This window comes from Chiloscyllium plagiosum, chromosome 17 (assembly GCF_004010195.1).
Source record: "Chiloscyllium plagiosum isolate BGI_BamShark_2017 chromosome 17, ASM401019v2, whole genome shotgun sequence".
NCBI classification, from domain to species: Eukaryota; Metazoa; Chordata; class Chondrichthyes; order Orectolobiformes; family Hemiscylliidae; genus Chiloscyllium; species Chiloscyllium plagiosum.
Window position 1 is genome coordinate 62,791,074 of NC_057726.1, and position 14,362 is coordinate 62,805,435.

General features: G+C 49.1%; 1 protein-coding gene across 1 annotated transcript; it reads left to right on the top strand.

The window, feature by feature from the left end:
- Positions 1-1,380: 1,380 nt before the first annotated feature.
- Positions 1,381-13,573, top strand: tmem208 (transmembrane protein 208; the record flags this gene model as incomplete). The annotated part of the gene is made up of 5 exons (XM_043707434.1): positions 1,381-1,494; positions 3,341-3,400; positions 5,112-5,248; positions 9,404-9,488; positions 11,170-13,573. Coding segments are annotated over 5 exons (537 nt in total), but the record flags the coding sequence as incomplete, so codon positions are not given.
- Between the last annotated feature and the right edge of the window lie 789 nt (positions 13,574-14,362).

Here is a 14,362-nt window from a genome sequence, read left to right on the forward strand (position 1 = left end):
AGGGGGAGGGGAGGAGGAAGGAAGGGGGAGGGGAGGAGGAAGGAAGGGGGGGGGGAGGGGGGAGGGGAGGGAGGCAGCAATGTCCTCGCGTAGTGTTGGCACGGAGAGAAGGTGAAAGGGGGTCACCACGGGGACAGAGCCTGTGGCCAGTTCACAGTCTCACCCCCCCCCCCAATAACTGTGATACCAACCCTGGTAGAGAGCCAGCATGGGCCAGAGCCTTGACCTTTGTGTTGGATTTACTGTGGTTCTGCTGAAAATCTCCACCTGAGATTGAAGCTGCGGAAGTTACTGTTCATTGGTTCAGCATCAAACCAGGCAGTAGCTTTTCTGAGATTGACACGCTGCTGTGCTTGAGTTCCTGGTTGTCTTGCCCTATTTCCTACCAATTTCTATAGCTCTTGTTCTTCAGTCGTTTTTCTGAACTCTTTGACCCACTAGAGGGTGGTGCTGAGTTGGAAGGTTGGGACTGTGTAAGGTGGGAGGAGGGGAAATGGGAAAACTGGTGAAATCCACATTAATCCCGTGTGGTTGGAGAGTCCCAAGGCGGAAGATGGACGTTCTTCCTCTAGGAGTCGGGTCATTAGGATTTGGTGATCACCTTCAACTCCACCTTCATCTACCTATTGCATTATCAGCTACCTTGCCCCCCCCCCAAAGATTCACCCCCCTCCTATTTATATCTCAGCCCTCCTGGCCCTCATTCCTGACAAAGGATTGTTGCCCGAAACATTGGTTCTCCTGCTCCTCGGGTGCTGCCTGACCTGCTGTGCTTTTCCAGCATCACACTCTTCAACTCCGATCTCCAGCATCTGCAGTCCTCACTTTCTCCTAAAGGAGGTAGTGGGGGCTGGTACCCTTACAACATTTAAATGGCATCTGGGTGGGTACACGAATAGGAACAGTTGAGCGGGATGTGGACTGAATATTGGCAAATGGACCTAGGTTAGTTTAGGATATCTGGTCAACGGGGACAAGTTGGACCAAAGGATCTGTTTCCGTGCTGTACATCTCTCTGATTCTCTCATGGCCTTGAATATATTTATTGAAGGCCTCTGGAGGTGAAGAATTCCACAGATTCACTGAATTCCCAGAGAGGAGAAATTCCTCCTCATCTCCTCTTGTTAAATATGTGAACCCTTGATTTGATGTTGTACTGCCTGATTGTGGACATCTTCCACGAGGGCCAGCAACCTTTCTGCATGTACCGTGTCAAGTCCCTTCCCAGGCCGTACAGGTTCAACCTCTTCTCATAAGACCATCCCTGCACATCCAGAATCAACCCAGTGACTCTTCTGTGCATTGTCTCCAATGCCAGTGTGTCCGTCAGTATTGGAATCCCATCTCCACAGTCCCTGGAACTGATAAAATTCTTTTCTTTTCTTCATCAAGCAGCCGAAGGGAGGCAAAGTTGGAACGAAAGGGAAGAAGCAGATTTTTGAAGAGAACAAGGAGACCTTGACGTTCTACTTGCGAATTATTCTGGGAGCGAATGTGAGTCGAATGGGTTTTGCATATCGGAGGGATGGACTTGAGGACTTAACATCTCATTACTGTCAGGACCACATAACTCTGGGATCAAGCTTGGGTAAATGTAATAAATCAAGGAACAGGGTCAAAAGACGGGAGAGTGAATTGTTAATGTGGAAAATGATCAGGTCAGAATGGCCACAAAGAGAGAGAAAAGGCTAAGGGTGCACCAATCGGTTTTAGATGCTGCACTAATAAAATAAAACTGAAGGCCTGTTTCTGAATGGTATAGTATTCATAACTAAATGAATGAATTGATCGTGTACACTTGAAGTGCATAAATATCATCTAGCCAGTGTTATGGAGATGTGCTGCAGGATGGCAAGGATTGTGTTCTGAATCTTAATGGATAGAGTCTTGAGAAGAATAGGAAGCCAGGGAAAGGGGGAGGAAAAACTCTGTTAATGAAAGATAATAATCGTGCATAAATTAGAGATGACCTTGGGCCACGAGGTCAGGAATGAGGTGAGGGAGAGTAGGGGAAGGTAGTCCATACTGGTCTACAAACCTCTGAACAGGAGCTAGAGCATTAGGGCAGTATACGTGAAGAAATATTGGGTGCTGGTGGTAAAGGGATGATGATAATTATGGTGGGATTTTAATCTACATATCTAGACAAATCAGGTTGAGAGTGGTTGTCTCAGTGAGGAGTTTTACAAGAAGTTCTTAGAGCAGCAAGTTCTGGAGCTGTCCAGAGACCAGGCTGTACTCGGTGTTGTATAATGTGGCATGGTTAGTGAGCGGCCTCGGTGTATAAAGGGCACTATAGGTTTCAACAGTCATAATCTTGAATTTCACATGCAGTTTGAGAAGGATCAGGGCGGGTCTAAGACCAGTGTTTTAAACTAAATCATGGCAACTATGTGGCATGAAAGCTGAGTCAGCTGAAGGGGATTTGCGTTTTGGGTAAGGAGGTTGATCAGTAGTGACAGTGGCGGATACTTAAATGCTTTCCTGCTCTTAAAAAAAATTCCAAGGGGAGGACCCACCATCCATGGTTATGAGAAGAAGCTGAAGGAAAAGCATATTAAGCAATGATTTGGAGACGCCGGCGTTGGACTGGGATGGACAAAGTTAAAAATCACGCAACACCTGGTTATAGTCCTCCAGGTTTATTTGGAAGCTCTAGCTTTCGGAGCAACGCTCCTTCATCAGGTGGTTGATGAAGGACCAGTGCTCCGAAAGCTAGAGCTTCCAAATAAACAGTGGTGACAGAGCAGATGACTGGTCAGCACGTAAGGAGCAGCAGAGAATGATGAAATGGTTCATTAGGACAAAGCAATTAGAGCATGAGAGAACTGTCCAGAAACAGGGATAGCTAGAGTTTCTACAGGACAGGAATAAGGAAAGTGAGTGGTTCTCTACAGAGTGAGATTAGGGAATTAATAGATAATGAGGGGATAATATAGTTTACTTCTACCTTCACTGTAGATGATGGGGGGGGTGGGGTGCGGTTCACTCAATATAATTAAGATAACGGGAGATTAATATTTGTTGAGTAAGGGAATCAAAGGTTATTGAGACCTTGTGAGATGAGCATGTAGAATTCAGGACACAAACACATCAGCCATGACCTTATTGTGTGGCAGATCAGGCTCGAGGGGCTGAACGGCCTACTTGTAATTCATGAGTTCCCTTGTAGTCTGGACAAAACCAGTCCGACTGCCCGGGGAGCTGCCTGCCCGGCAGCCAGTGTGCTGAGTGGTCCGGATTGAATTTGGAGCACGTTCCACAGCCCCCTGGGAGGAGGTGGGAGAGCCTGCGTTCTGTTTTTGCTGTCTTGCTAATTGTTGCCTTGTCTCCTCCACAGGCCATTTACGGTGCAGTGAACCTCTTCCTGTTCTACAATTCGGTCACATTCTGGACCTGGGTAAGTCTGAAGGAATGGCAAGGTGGGTGGGGGAGCGAGTGTCATACAGTGTGGTGGGTGGATGAGAAGATGGGCATCATGCTAGAACCCCTGAATGAGCTCTGAATACTGTACCATTTTAGTGGAGGGAACCATCATGTGATGATGCTTGACATCCAGTAGCCTGGCATGAACGGTTAAATCAGTTTCCCTATAGACGGATGCTCAAAACTAAGAGGCATCTTTTTAAGGTGAGAAGAGAGAGATTAGGAAAGGACATGAAGGGCAATGTTTTCACTCAGTGGGTGGAATGAACTGCCAGAGGAAGTGGTAGATGCAAGTGCACTTCGAACAAATGAAACAGGTTTTGACAGGTACATGAATAGAAAAAGGTTTAGAGGGTTTGGAGCGAAACGCAGGCAAGTGGGGCTAGGTTAACTTGGGGAACTTGGTCAGCATGGATGGGTTGGACTGAAGGGTCTGTATCCGCACTGTATGGCTCTGTGACTTAGTCATAGAGATGTACAGCACGGAAACAGACCCTTCGGTCCAACCCGTCCATGCCGACCAGATATCCCAACCCAATCTAGTCCCACCTGCCAGCACCCGGCCTGAAGATGGAGTTCCCAGCAAAGGGAATCATTAGGGAAGGAATAATGGTGCAAATGGAGGCAAGATTACCATTGGTGGTGGACAGGGTGTGGTTCATTTAGTCACTAATTGCTCAAGACAATTGCAGACTGAAGGATAGGTCATTGAGAATCTGAAAGTGCAGAGGTGAGTTACCTGGAGAGTTCTTTTTCATAGAATCCCTGCAGTGCAGAAAAAAGGTAATTTGGCATTGAGTCCATACCCACCGTCTGAAAAGCATCCCACCCAGATGCACCCCATTCCTGTAACCCTGCATTTCCCATGACTAACCCACCTCGACTGCACATTCCTGGATACTATGGGCAATTTCACATGGCCAATTCATCTAGCCAGCACATATTTGGACTGTGGGAGGAAACCGGAGCACCCCGAGGAAACCCTCACAGATACGGTGGGGGGAGGGGGAGGAAATGTGCAAACTCCACAAAGACAGTAACTCGAGGCTGGAATCGAACCCAGGTCTGTGGTGCAATGAGGCAGCAGTGCTAGCCACATGGCAGTCGAAAGGGAGTGGGGTTGAGAGGGAGGGAGATATAAGGAAGTTATTAGGGACTGCTTCTCTGTGGGAGTAGTAGGACCTTGAAATTGGCCATATATGGGGTAGCAGAGTTGAAATGGAAAGATGCCTGGTGGAAAGGAAGCTGAGAACAAGAGGAGCTGAGATGGTGGAGATTGCTGAGAATGAAAAGCAGCTCATGGCGTAGATTTTACAGCGAGGGGGGGAAAGATTTAAAAGGGACCGAAGGGACAGCGTTTTCACGCAGAGGGTGATGTGCGTGTGGAACCAGCTGCCAGAAATAATGGTGGAGAGTGCTACAATTACAGCATTTAAAAGGCATCTGGATGAAACTATGAATCGGAAAGGTTTGGAGGATATGAGCCAAACGCTGGCAAAGGAGACTAGTTCAGTTTTGGAATCCTGGTCTGCATGGACGAGTTATGCCAAAGGGCCTGTTAAACTGAGGGAGGAAAGTAGTGATGCAAAAAAGATTTCATACAGGAAATGAACAAACTCCGATCGCTCGCACTCTTGTGCGTGTCTCGCTTGCGCCCATTAAATACAGTCCTTTTGTTTTTGTAGGGGTTCTTGGCTTTTGCGTTTGTCGTTTACAGTTTCAGCTTCCGATGGATGCAAGGAATGGCACAGCCTGTGTTTTCTGAGGAGCGTGTCCTACTCGATGGAGGAATCGACCTGAACATGGAGCAGGGTATGGCAGAGTGAGTGTCCCCACTGATGCAGGTATCTGACCTGGCCCAGATAATTCCCGCAGTGTCTGACCATCTGAATCCCAACGTGTGTTCCCCCGACTGGTGACCCGTTTCTCGTGTTGTCAGCCATGTCTCCTTTAGAACCCCCCTCGCTGCACGAGCCTTGCAGTTCGAGGGTTGCATCCTACTCTGTGCTTGAGCGCAGACATCTGCCCTGTTGCTACAGTGCAGTCTGAAGGTGTGCTTCAATGCTGGAAGGGCTGAGACATTACATGGAGTCCCATCTCTCTGTTTGAGTGGATAGAAAAGAGCCCGTTGCACAATATTGCAGAGCACAGGATTTTATCCCCAGCAGACCGGTCCAATGTTAATCCTGAAGAGCAGATTATCATGTTCCTGTTTGAGTTGCTGCAGTTGGGTATATAAAACGCTATCCCGTATTCCCCATTCCTCTGTCTCTGCTGCATCTGCTCCCAGGAGGATCAATTCCACCTCAGAATACACCAGATAGCCGCCTCCTTCAATGACCACAGTTTCCCCTCCCATGTGGTCAATGATGCCCTCCAGCGTATCTCATGCACTTCCTGTACCTCTGCCCTCGAGCCCCACCCCTCCAACTGCAACAAGGACAGGAAACCCCCCCCCCCCCCCCTCAGTTGTCACCTTCCACCCCACCGACCTCCAGATGCATCATGTTGTCCTCTGCCATTTTCACCACCTATGGTCAGACCCCACCACGAGAGATATATTTCCCTCCCCATCTGTATCCACTTTCCATAAAGATCATTCCATCTGCAACTACCTGGTTAGATCCATACCCACCTTCCCCTGCCACCACAGGAATTGCAAAACCTGCACCCACGCCACCTCCCTCACCTCCATCCAAGGCCCCAAAGAAGCCTTCCACATCCATCAAAGTTTTACCTGCAGATCCACTAATATCATTTATTGTATCCGTTGGTCCCGATGCGGTTGGGGGGACTGGACGCCTCCTATCAGAGCCCTTTAGGGAACATCTCCGGGACACCCGCACCAATCAACCACACCGCCCCGTGGCCGAACATTTCAACTCCCCCTCCCACTCTGCCGAGGACATGCAGGTGCTGGGCCTCCTCCACCGCTACTCCCTCACCACTTGACCCCTGGAGGAAGAACACCTCATCTTTTGCCTCGGGACCCTTTAGCCCCCATGACATCAATGTGGATTTCCCCAGTTTCCTCATTTCCCCCTCCCCCCACCTTATCCCAGTTCCAACCCTCCAGCTCAGCACCGCCCTCATGACCTGTCCTACCTGTCCATCTTCCTTCCCACCTATCCCCTCCACCCTCTCCAGCTTCTTTCCAGCTTCTTTTTGTTTAGATACTAATCAGCTTCTCTATATCATTATCTGTTCCACTACCACCACTATATGCCTTGCCCACTTTGTCATCTCCTCTTCCCACTCTCTTGCAGATCTCCCCTTTGTGTGTTCTTTCCTCATTTTTTGATTCAAGCGTCTCGTGTTTCTAGCGTTTTTCCAGATCTGTTAGGAAGTCGTTGACATACTGCGCTTAAAATCTGAAAAGACTGCAGGTGCTGTAAATCAGCTGCAAAAACAGAAGTTTCTGGAAAGCTCAGCAGGTCTGGCAGCATCTTTGAAGAGAAATCAATTAACGTTTCTGGTCCAGTGAATCATGTCTCACAAACTTGAGTTTTTTGAAGAAGTAACCAAGCGGATTGATGAGGGCGGAGCAGTAGATGTAATCCATATGGACTTCAGTAAGGCGTTTGACAAGGCTCCCCATGGGAGACTGATTAGCAAGGTTAGATCTCACGGAATACAGGGAGAACTAGCCATTTGGATACAGAACTGGCTCAAAGGTAGAAGACAGAGGGTGGTGCTGGAGGGTTGTTTTTCAGACTGGAGGCCTGTGACCACAAGGATCGGTGCTGGGTCCATTAGTTTTTGTCATTTATATAAAAGATTTGGCTGTGAGCTTAAGAGGTACAGTTAGTAAGTTTGCAGATGCCACCAAAATTGGAGGTGTAGTGGACAGCAAAGAGGGTTACCTCAGATTGCAACAGGATCTGGACAAGATGGGCCAATGGACTAAGACGTGGCAGATGAGTTTAATTCAGATAAGTGCGAGGTGCTGCATTTTGGGAAAGCAAATCTTAGCAGGACTTACACACTTAATGGTAAGGTCCTAGGGAGTGTTGCTGAACAAAGAGACCTTCGAGTGCAGGTTCATAGCTCCTTGAAAGTGGAGTCGCAGGTGAAGAAGGCATTTGGTATGCTTTCCTTTATTGGTCAGAATATTGAGTACAGGAGTTGGGAGGTCATGTTGCAGCTGTACAGGACATTGGTTAGGCCACTGTTGGATTATTGCATGCAATTCTGGTCTCCTTCCTATTGGAAAGATGTTGTGAAACTTGAAAGGGTTCAGAAAAGATTTAGAAGGATGTTGTCAGGGTTGGGGGGTTTGAGCTACAGGGAGAGGCTGAACAGGCTGGGGTTGTTTTCCCTGGAGTGTCAGAGGCTGAGGAGTGACCTTAAAGAGGATTATAAGATTGAGGGGCATGGATAGGGTAAATAGACAGCTAAGTCCAGAACTAGAGGGCATTGGTTTAGGGTGGGAGGGGAAATGAGCAACATTTTTTCAAGCAGAGGGTGATACGTGTATGGAATGAGCTGCCAGAGGAAGTGGTGGAGGCTGGTACAATTGCAATATTTAAGAGGCATTTGGATGGGTATATGAACAGGAAGGGTTTGGAGGGATATGGGCCGGGTGCTGGCAGGTGGGACTAGATTGGTCGGCATGGAGAGGTTGGACCGAAGGGTCTGATTCCGTGCTGTACATCTCTATGATTCCTCCTCAAAACTAATGGTGGCTAGGAAAGTGTTGTTTTATGTGCAAACGATAGGGTGGGGAAGGGTGTAACAAGTAAATGATAGGTGGTGATGAAGCCCAAAGAGAGAGAAAAACAGATGGACAGACAAAGGAGATGATAACGATCTGGTTGGGAGGGTGAATTGCTGTTAATGGCTAACAACGTGTGTAAGGGTGACTGTGAGATAACAAGGCCTCGTGTGTGTGGTAGGGGACACGGATAGGGGGGAGTCCAGAGTGCTGCAGGGTCCCCAAGTGGAAACTGAGGTGCTGTTTGTCCAGCTTGCGCTGAGCTTCACCAGAGCACTGCAGCAAGCCTGAGACAGAGATGTTGGCCAGGGAACGGCGTGGAGTGTTAAATGGCAGGCAACGGGAAGTTCAGGATGGAACACTAGTATCCTGCAAAGTGGACACCTTTGTTTCTCTCCCCTCCCCCCCCCCCCCCCCCCCCTCATGTAGAGGAGACCACATTGTGAGTGGCGAGTGCAGTAGAAGAGATTGTGAGAAGTGCAGATAAAGCGCTGCTTCACCTGGAAGGTGTGTTCGGGCCCTTGGCTACTGAGAAGGGAAGAGGTGTATGGGCGGGTGTTACACCTTTGGCAGTCACAGGGGAAGATGCTGTGGGGTTGGGGGGATTGTTGGGAGTGAAGGCTGTCCCTGTGGAAGGCAGACAGGGGAGGGAAGGGAAGGGGAGTGTGTGTCTGGTGCTGGCAACTCACTGGGGGTGGTGAAAATGGCTAATCTTCTGGAGTGAATGGAGCTGCATTTACTCAGTTTCTCCGTGTGGATGCTGCCTGTCCTGTTGAGTCGTTTCCACCATTCCTTTGTAGTTATGCTAGTTTGTCTTGGTCATAATCCAATTCCTGCACAAAAACCAGGGGAATGTCTGCTTTTTCCACTCGGACTAACTGGCCCCGAGAAGGGGAGCGTCCCAATGCCAGATGTTGGTATGTTCCCACGTTGTGTGAGTATTAAAGACTGCTGTCGAGAGGGAGATTTGTTTCCCCACTGTTAACTTTGCACCAGAACATTAACTGACCCTAGGAATGCCGTTGATACCTGGACCCTGAGATTGCTGTGTTCCTGTGCTTGTGGCCTGCTCCCGTTTGCTGTGCATCGCTACCCCAGTGTATGGTGTGTGCTGATTTGAAAATGTCCCTGTGCGGTGTCTTGGGATGTTTGATTTTTACCGGTGCTATTTCATTGCATCTCGTCGCACCCCTGAAGCCTAAAGCGCTCTGCTTTAGTGAGGATCGCTGCTATGGTGCTGACCCGCTGTTCTTTACCTTCTAGGCATCTGAAGGATGTTATCTTACTCACTGCCATCCTGCAAGTCCTCAGCTGTATATCCATGTACTTTTGGTATCTGTGGCTCCTGGTGAGTTCCTGCTGTATTGATTGCTCTACATCGACATGGAGGGATTTTTTTGTTTTGGCTGAAGGAATTGCTTGTTTGGTTACTAATTTGAGGGAGCAGAGGGCTGGAGGAGACCCAGTGGGTGGAAAAGTGAGTTATTCTCAACACCATAACATGAAGGTGGCAGCCCCAGTTAGACAGATGTTCTTGTTTAAAGATTCTGTAGGTAGCTGTTCAAGATGGATTCTACGTGCCAGTCCACGGAGTCTGCAATACAGACACGGGGCGTGTAGCACTGTCCCCATTTGTTGTCAGCTGGTGAGGACCTGGTCTGGATACATCTCATTACAGTTGAAGTTCAGAGCTGAGCACTGAAGGGGTCTCCTGCCCTGCCAGCAGCAGCAGTGGTGTCTCTGATTCAATCACTGAAGTGGCAACTGTCCCTCTGTGTGGGGTTGCTGTCCACTTTTATCTCACTGTCATGTCTGAGTACTTACAAGATCAGACATAGGAGCAAAGCCACAGTCAGATCTGCATGGGTAGCACAGTGAATTAGAAACCCTACAGTGTGGAAAGAGGCCATTCGGCCCAACAAGTCCACACCAACCTCTGAAGAGTAACCCACCCAGACCCTTTCCCCAACCCTATTACTCTACATTTTTCCCTGACCAATGCACCTAACCTACACATTCCTGAACACTATGGGGCAATTTAGCATGGCCCATTCACCCTAACCTGCACATCTTTGGGCTGTGGGAGGAAACCCAAGCAGACACCAGGAGCACGTGCAAACTCCACACAGACAGTCGCCCGAGGCTAGAATCGAAGCCGGGTCCCTGCCGCTGTGAGGCAGCTGTGCTAACCACTGTGCTGCCCTAAATTTTGCTCATTGGATTTTTAAATGTCTCCAGCTACAGGGATTTGAACCAATGGCTCTAAAGCATTAGCCTGCACCTATGTTACTAATCCAGTGGCAGGGACCCGGGTTTGATTCTAGACTTAGGCCACTGTCTGTGTGGAGTTTGTACGTTCTCCCCATGTCTGCATGGGTTTCCTCTGGGTGCTCCGATTTCCTCCCACAGTTCAAAGATGTGCAGGTTAAGGTGGATTGGCCTCGCTAAATTGTCCCATAGTGTTCACGGATGTGCGGGCTAGGTCGGTTAGCCACAGGAAATGCAGGGCTGCAGGAATGGAATGGGGACAGGTCTGGTTAGGATGCTCTTCGGAGGGTCAGTGTGGACCCAATGGGCCAAATAGCCTGCTTCCACATTGTAGGGGCTCTGTGATTAGACGTTGATTGGAGAATCGGTGTTGGGCTAGGGCCTGAGACACAACTTCCCTGCTCTTCAGAATCCTCATGCAGCATCTTGTGTTTCAGTCCAGGGCACACAGGATCTCTGTTTGTCTCATCGAACAGATCCAGTGGGCACTCACTGGGATTGTGTTCCGACCTCTAACCCATGACCTTTAGACGTCTCCGAGAGAGAGACAGGGAGCTAGAAACTCAGACTGAGCTGTGCAGAATAACATTGTCAGTAAACTTTGCTGGTTTTGTTATCGGAAAATGAAGAGGGTGCATTTCTGTCGTGTTTTTTCAAATCTAAGGATGCCCCGAGTGTGTTGTAGGCGATGAAGAGAGGAGTAAGCGTTCCAGGGCCACGCCTGGACTGACTACCTGTCTGTGTGTGTGTGTGTTTTTCAGGCACCAGGGAGGGCTCTGTACTTGCTGTGGGTGAACATCCTGGGACCTTGGTTTACAGCGGAGCCACCCAGTAATCCAGAGATATCAGAGAAGAAACACAGGCGCCAGGAACGCCGACAGATGAGAAAGCAGCAGCAGTAGGAGGAGTTGCTTCCAGGTCTTTGTTTACCGATCGATTCCAAGAAGCTGTGCGCTGAGATCATAGCCATTGCCCCACCTCCCTCGCCAAGGTTTCCCAGCTACCTCAGGCATCCAGAGGCAGAGGCCTATCTGTCCTGAGGGAACGCGCTCACAGTTTCTCAGTGGTGGGCCCCGTATTTCCCGTTGCTGTGTAATTATTCCAAGGCTTAAAAAAAAAACTCGCTGGACATTCTCCTCCGTGCTTCTGCGCCTCAGGTTGATTGGTGCTTGGCTGCTTCTAGCTTTAGGTACCTCCTTCCCCCCCCGCCCCCCCAACCTCCACAGGTCAGCACCACTGAGCCAGTGGGTGGAGTAATGTACTGAGATTTGTGTGGAACCAAACCGGCTTAGCCATGTCTCACTACCTCAGCTTTCAGTTTGCGTGTCCGTATTTGTTCCGAGCAGCGGCTTTCTTCGGAGATCGGCTCTTCCGACGTTGGCCATCTTATGCCACCTGCCTGCTGAGTGACCCTCATCAGTGAACCTCAGCTGACCGAGACGGAGGGAATGGATCGCGCTCGGGTTGGACCCTGACCTGCCCTTGTGACTTTCCACTGCAGGAACCTGAGTATGGAGCCACTGCAGCCATTTTGGAGCACGTCTCCCGCTGTCCTGTCTGAGTTCTGATAATACGGCCTAGAGCCTGGGCGTGAGGATCAGAGCCTTCGGTTCCAGCGACTGGGAACTCCAGTTCGGAACAGTCCAGGAAACTCCTTGTGCTTTGTGTCCCAGCATGTTTGTCGAAACATTCAAAGCTTTGGGCAGTAGCCTATCGATCTGATCCCATGTATGCCCATGACCTTCCCAAGAAAACACTGGAGGTGATTGGCCAAGATCCTTGGGACAAGGATTGGTGAGACACACACGACCAGGTGCAGGGGGCCTCTCTCTGACCAATGCCAGATCCCTCCCTCCCCTGTGGGACTGCACAACTCCAACCTCTTGCCCGCTGTTTCAATCATGCTCTGAGTGGAACGTTGGCCTGGCGGGGAGATCATTCAGCGAGATCATGGTTCATCGAAATCTCAGCTTGCATTGTCTCTGTATTGCTTGCTGCCCTCAGTGAGCCAAAATCTATTGAGTTCAGATTTAAACATTAAGCTAGCTTCTGCTTTGGGAGAGGAAAGCCAATATGTTTCTCTTCTGAATAGCCTGTCTGATTTTTGTTTATCTTTATTATTAAAGATGACTTGCCCATATCCTGGACTCTCCTAGTATGGAAAAATGATTCCTCTTCCACTGTTGCCCGCACCCCATCCTATTCCAGGGCATGCACGTTGGGAATATTTTAATGAAATGGAGCAGGGTGCTCCCCCCCCACCACCCAGGGTCAGTATTCAGATCTTTCTCTCTTTTTGAAGGATCTCTTGTTTTCATCTCTGCCCCTCAGTTGTGGCTGTCAGTATTGTGCCGCCCTCTCGCCCGGAAGTTTGTTCGGCATCAGGGCCTTGAGCGGAGGGTGATATTCCAGGGTAGTACTGAGGGGATGCTGCGTTGCCAGCAGTGCTGTCTTTCAGGGGTGTGACACATAACCAAGGCTCCATCGGCCAACCTCTTTGCCGTGGCAATTCTCAGGCATCGGGCAGTTATCCTGATCGATATCTATACCTCAACTGACGTCATGAACGATTCATCACAACCTCACCAGATTAGCTGGTCGTTCTCTCATTGCCGTTTGCTTGTGAGCTCCTGCTGTACATAAACAGGCTGCTGTAGCTCCCTACACTGCCCCGCGAGCGTTCTTCACACAGTAACCCTCATCGGGATGTCCTGAGGACCTGGAAAGTGCAATAAACCTGACATGTGAATGCGCTCCTGTCAAGCGAGCTGAGTCTTAATATCGCTGCGACATCATCCGCACCGGTGAGAAAATGCTACTCCACGTGGCCAAGGTAGGTCGGCTTTGTGCATTAAGCTGCACAAGGGCCTGCAGTGTTTTACGCTTGGGGGAGAACATCGGTGGGAGCAGGCTTACTCCAAGGACTGAACAATTTCACATCTTAATGTTTCAGCGTCTTCCCTGCAGGAGGTGAGGGCAGGACATGAATAAGTGGCAAGTGCGCGATGGCCTACACAGATCAACAGTCAAGCCTCAAAGACTTTGATCTTCTCCACTTACTGTATTGTATCAGTGACAAATAATTGTATTTAATTTTATTAATCTATAAGAAACAATCAGTTTACACAAGATCAAATGAATATTGAATAAATATTGTATGACATATTATGCTGTGTTAGTGATTACGTTAGATTTAATATGGGGGTGCTGGTAGTGTGGTTACTCTTGGTTTTGGGTATTTCAGTGGGAGCAGGAACACCCTCCCACGTGTGTGATTTCTGCCTTGCTTCCCCTGATGGTTTAGTGGCCATTTAAATGGTCAAGGAATTCTGATTAGGAACATAAATGGGAGTTGTAAGTCATTTGGCTCCTCCAGCCTTTTCCACTGGCTGAAACCCCTCAAGCCAATTTTCTTGCACGCTCCCATAATCTACAAAACCCTCAGACATCGGCCATTCAGCCCGCTGAGTCAACTCTTGGTCCTAGACTCTCTCACAAAGGGGGCACAACCTTCTGTGTCAAATCCCCTAAAGATCTTGTGTGTTTCAATAAGGCCACCTCATGCTTCTGTATCCCAATAGGTATAAGCTCGCTCTAATTTAAAGCAGTCATTTGCGAGCCTGTCATTTCAAGCCTGCTATCTCTTAGTGACCCTTCTCTGGACTGTCTCCTGAAAGAAAGTGGGAGCTGCAGATGCTGGAGATCAGAGTCTAGAGCGTGGTGCTGGAAAAGCACAGCTGGTCAGGCAGCATCTGAAGAGCAGGAAAATCAATGTTTTGGGCATCAGCCCTTCTTCATTCCTGATGCCTGAAATGTCGATCCTCCTGCTCTCCAGATGCTGCCTGACCTGCTGAGGTTTTCCATCACCACAATCAGTCGACTGAAGCTGTTTTTAAAAAAAACAACTCATCACCTTTTTGTGTTGACAGCAAGATTTCTTTATGCTGTGAGGGC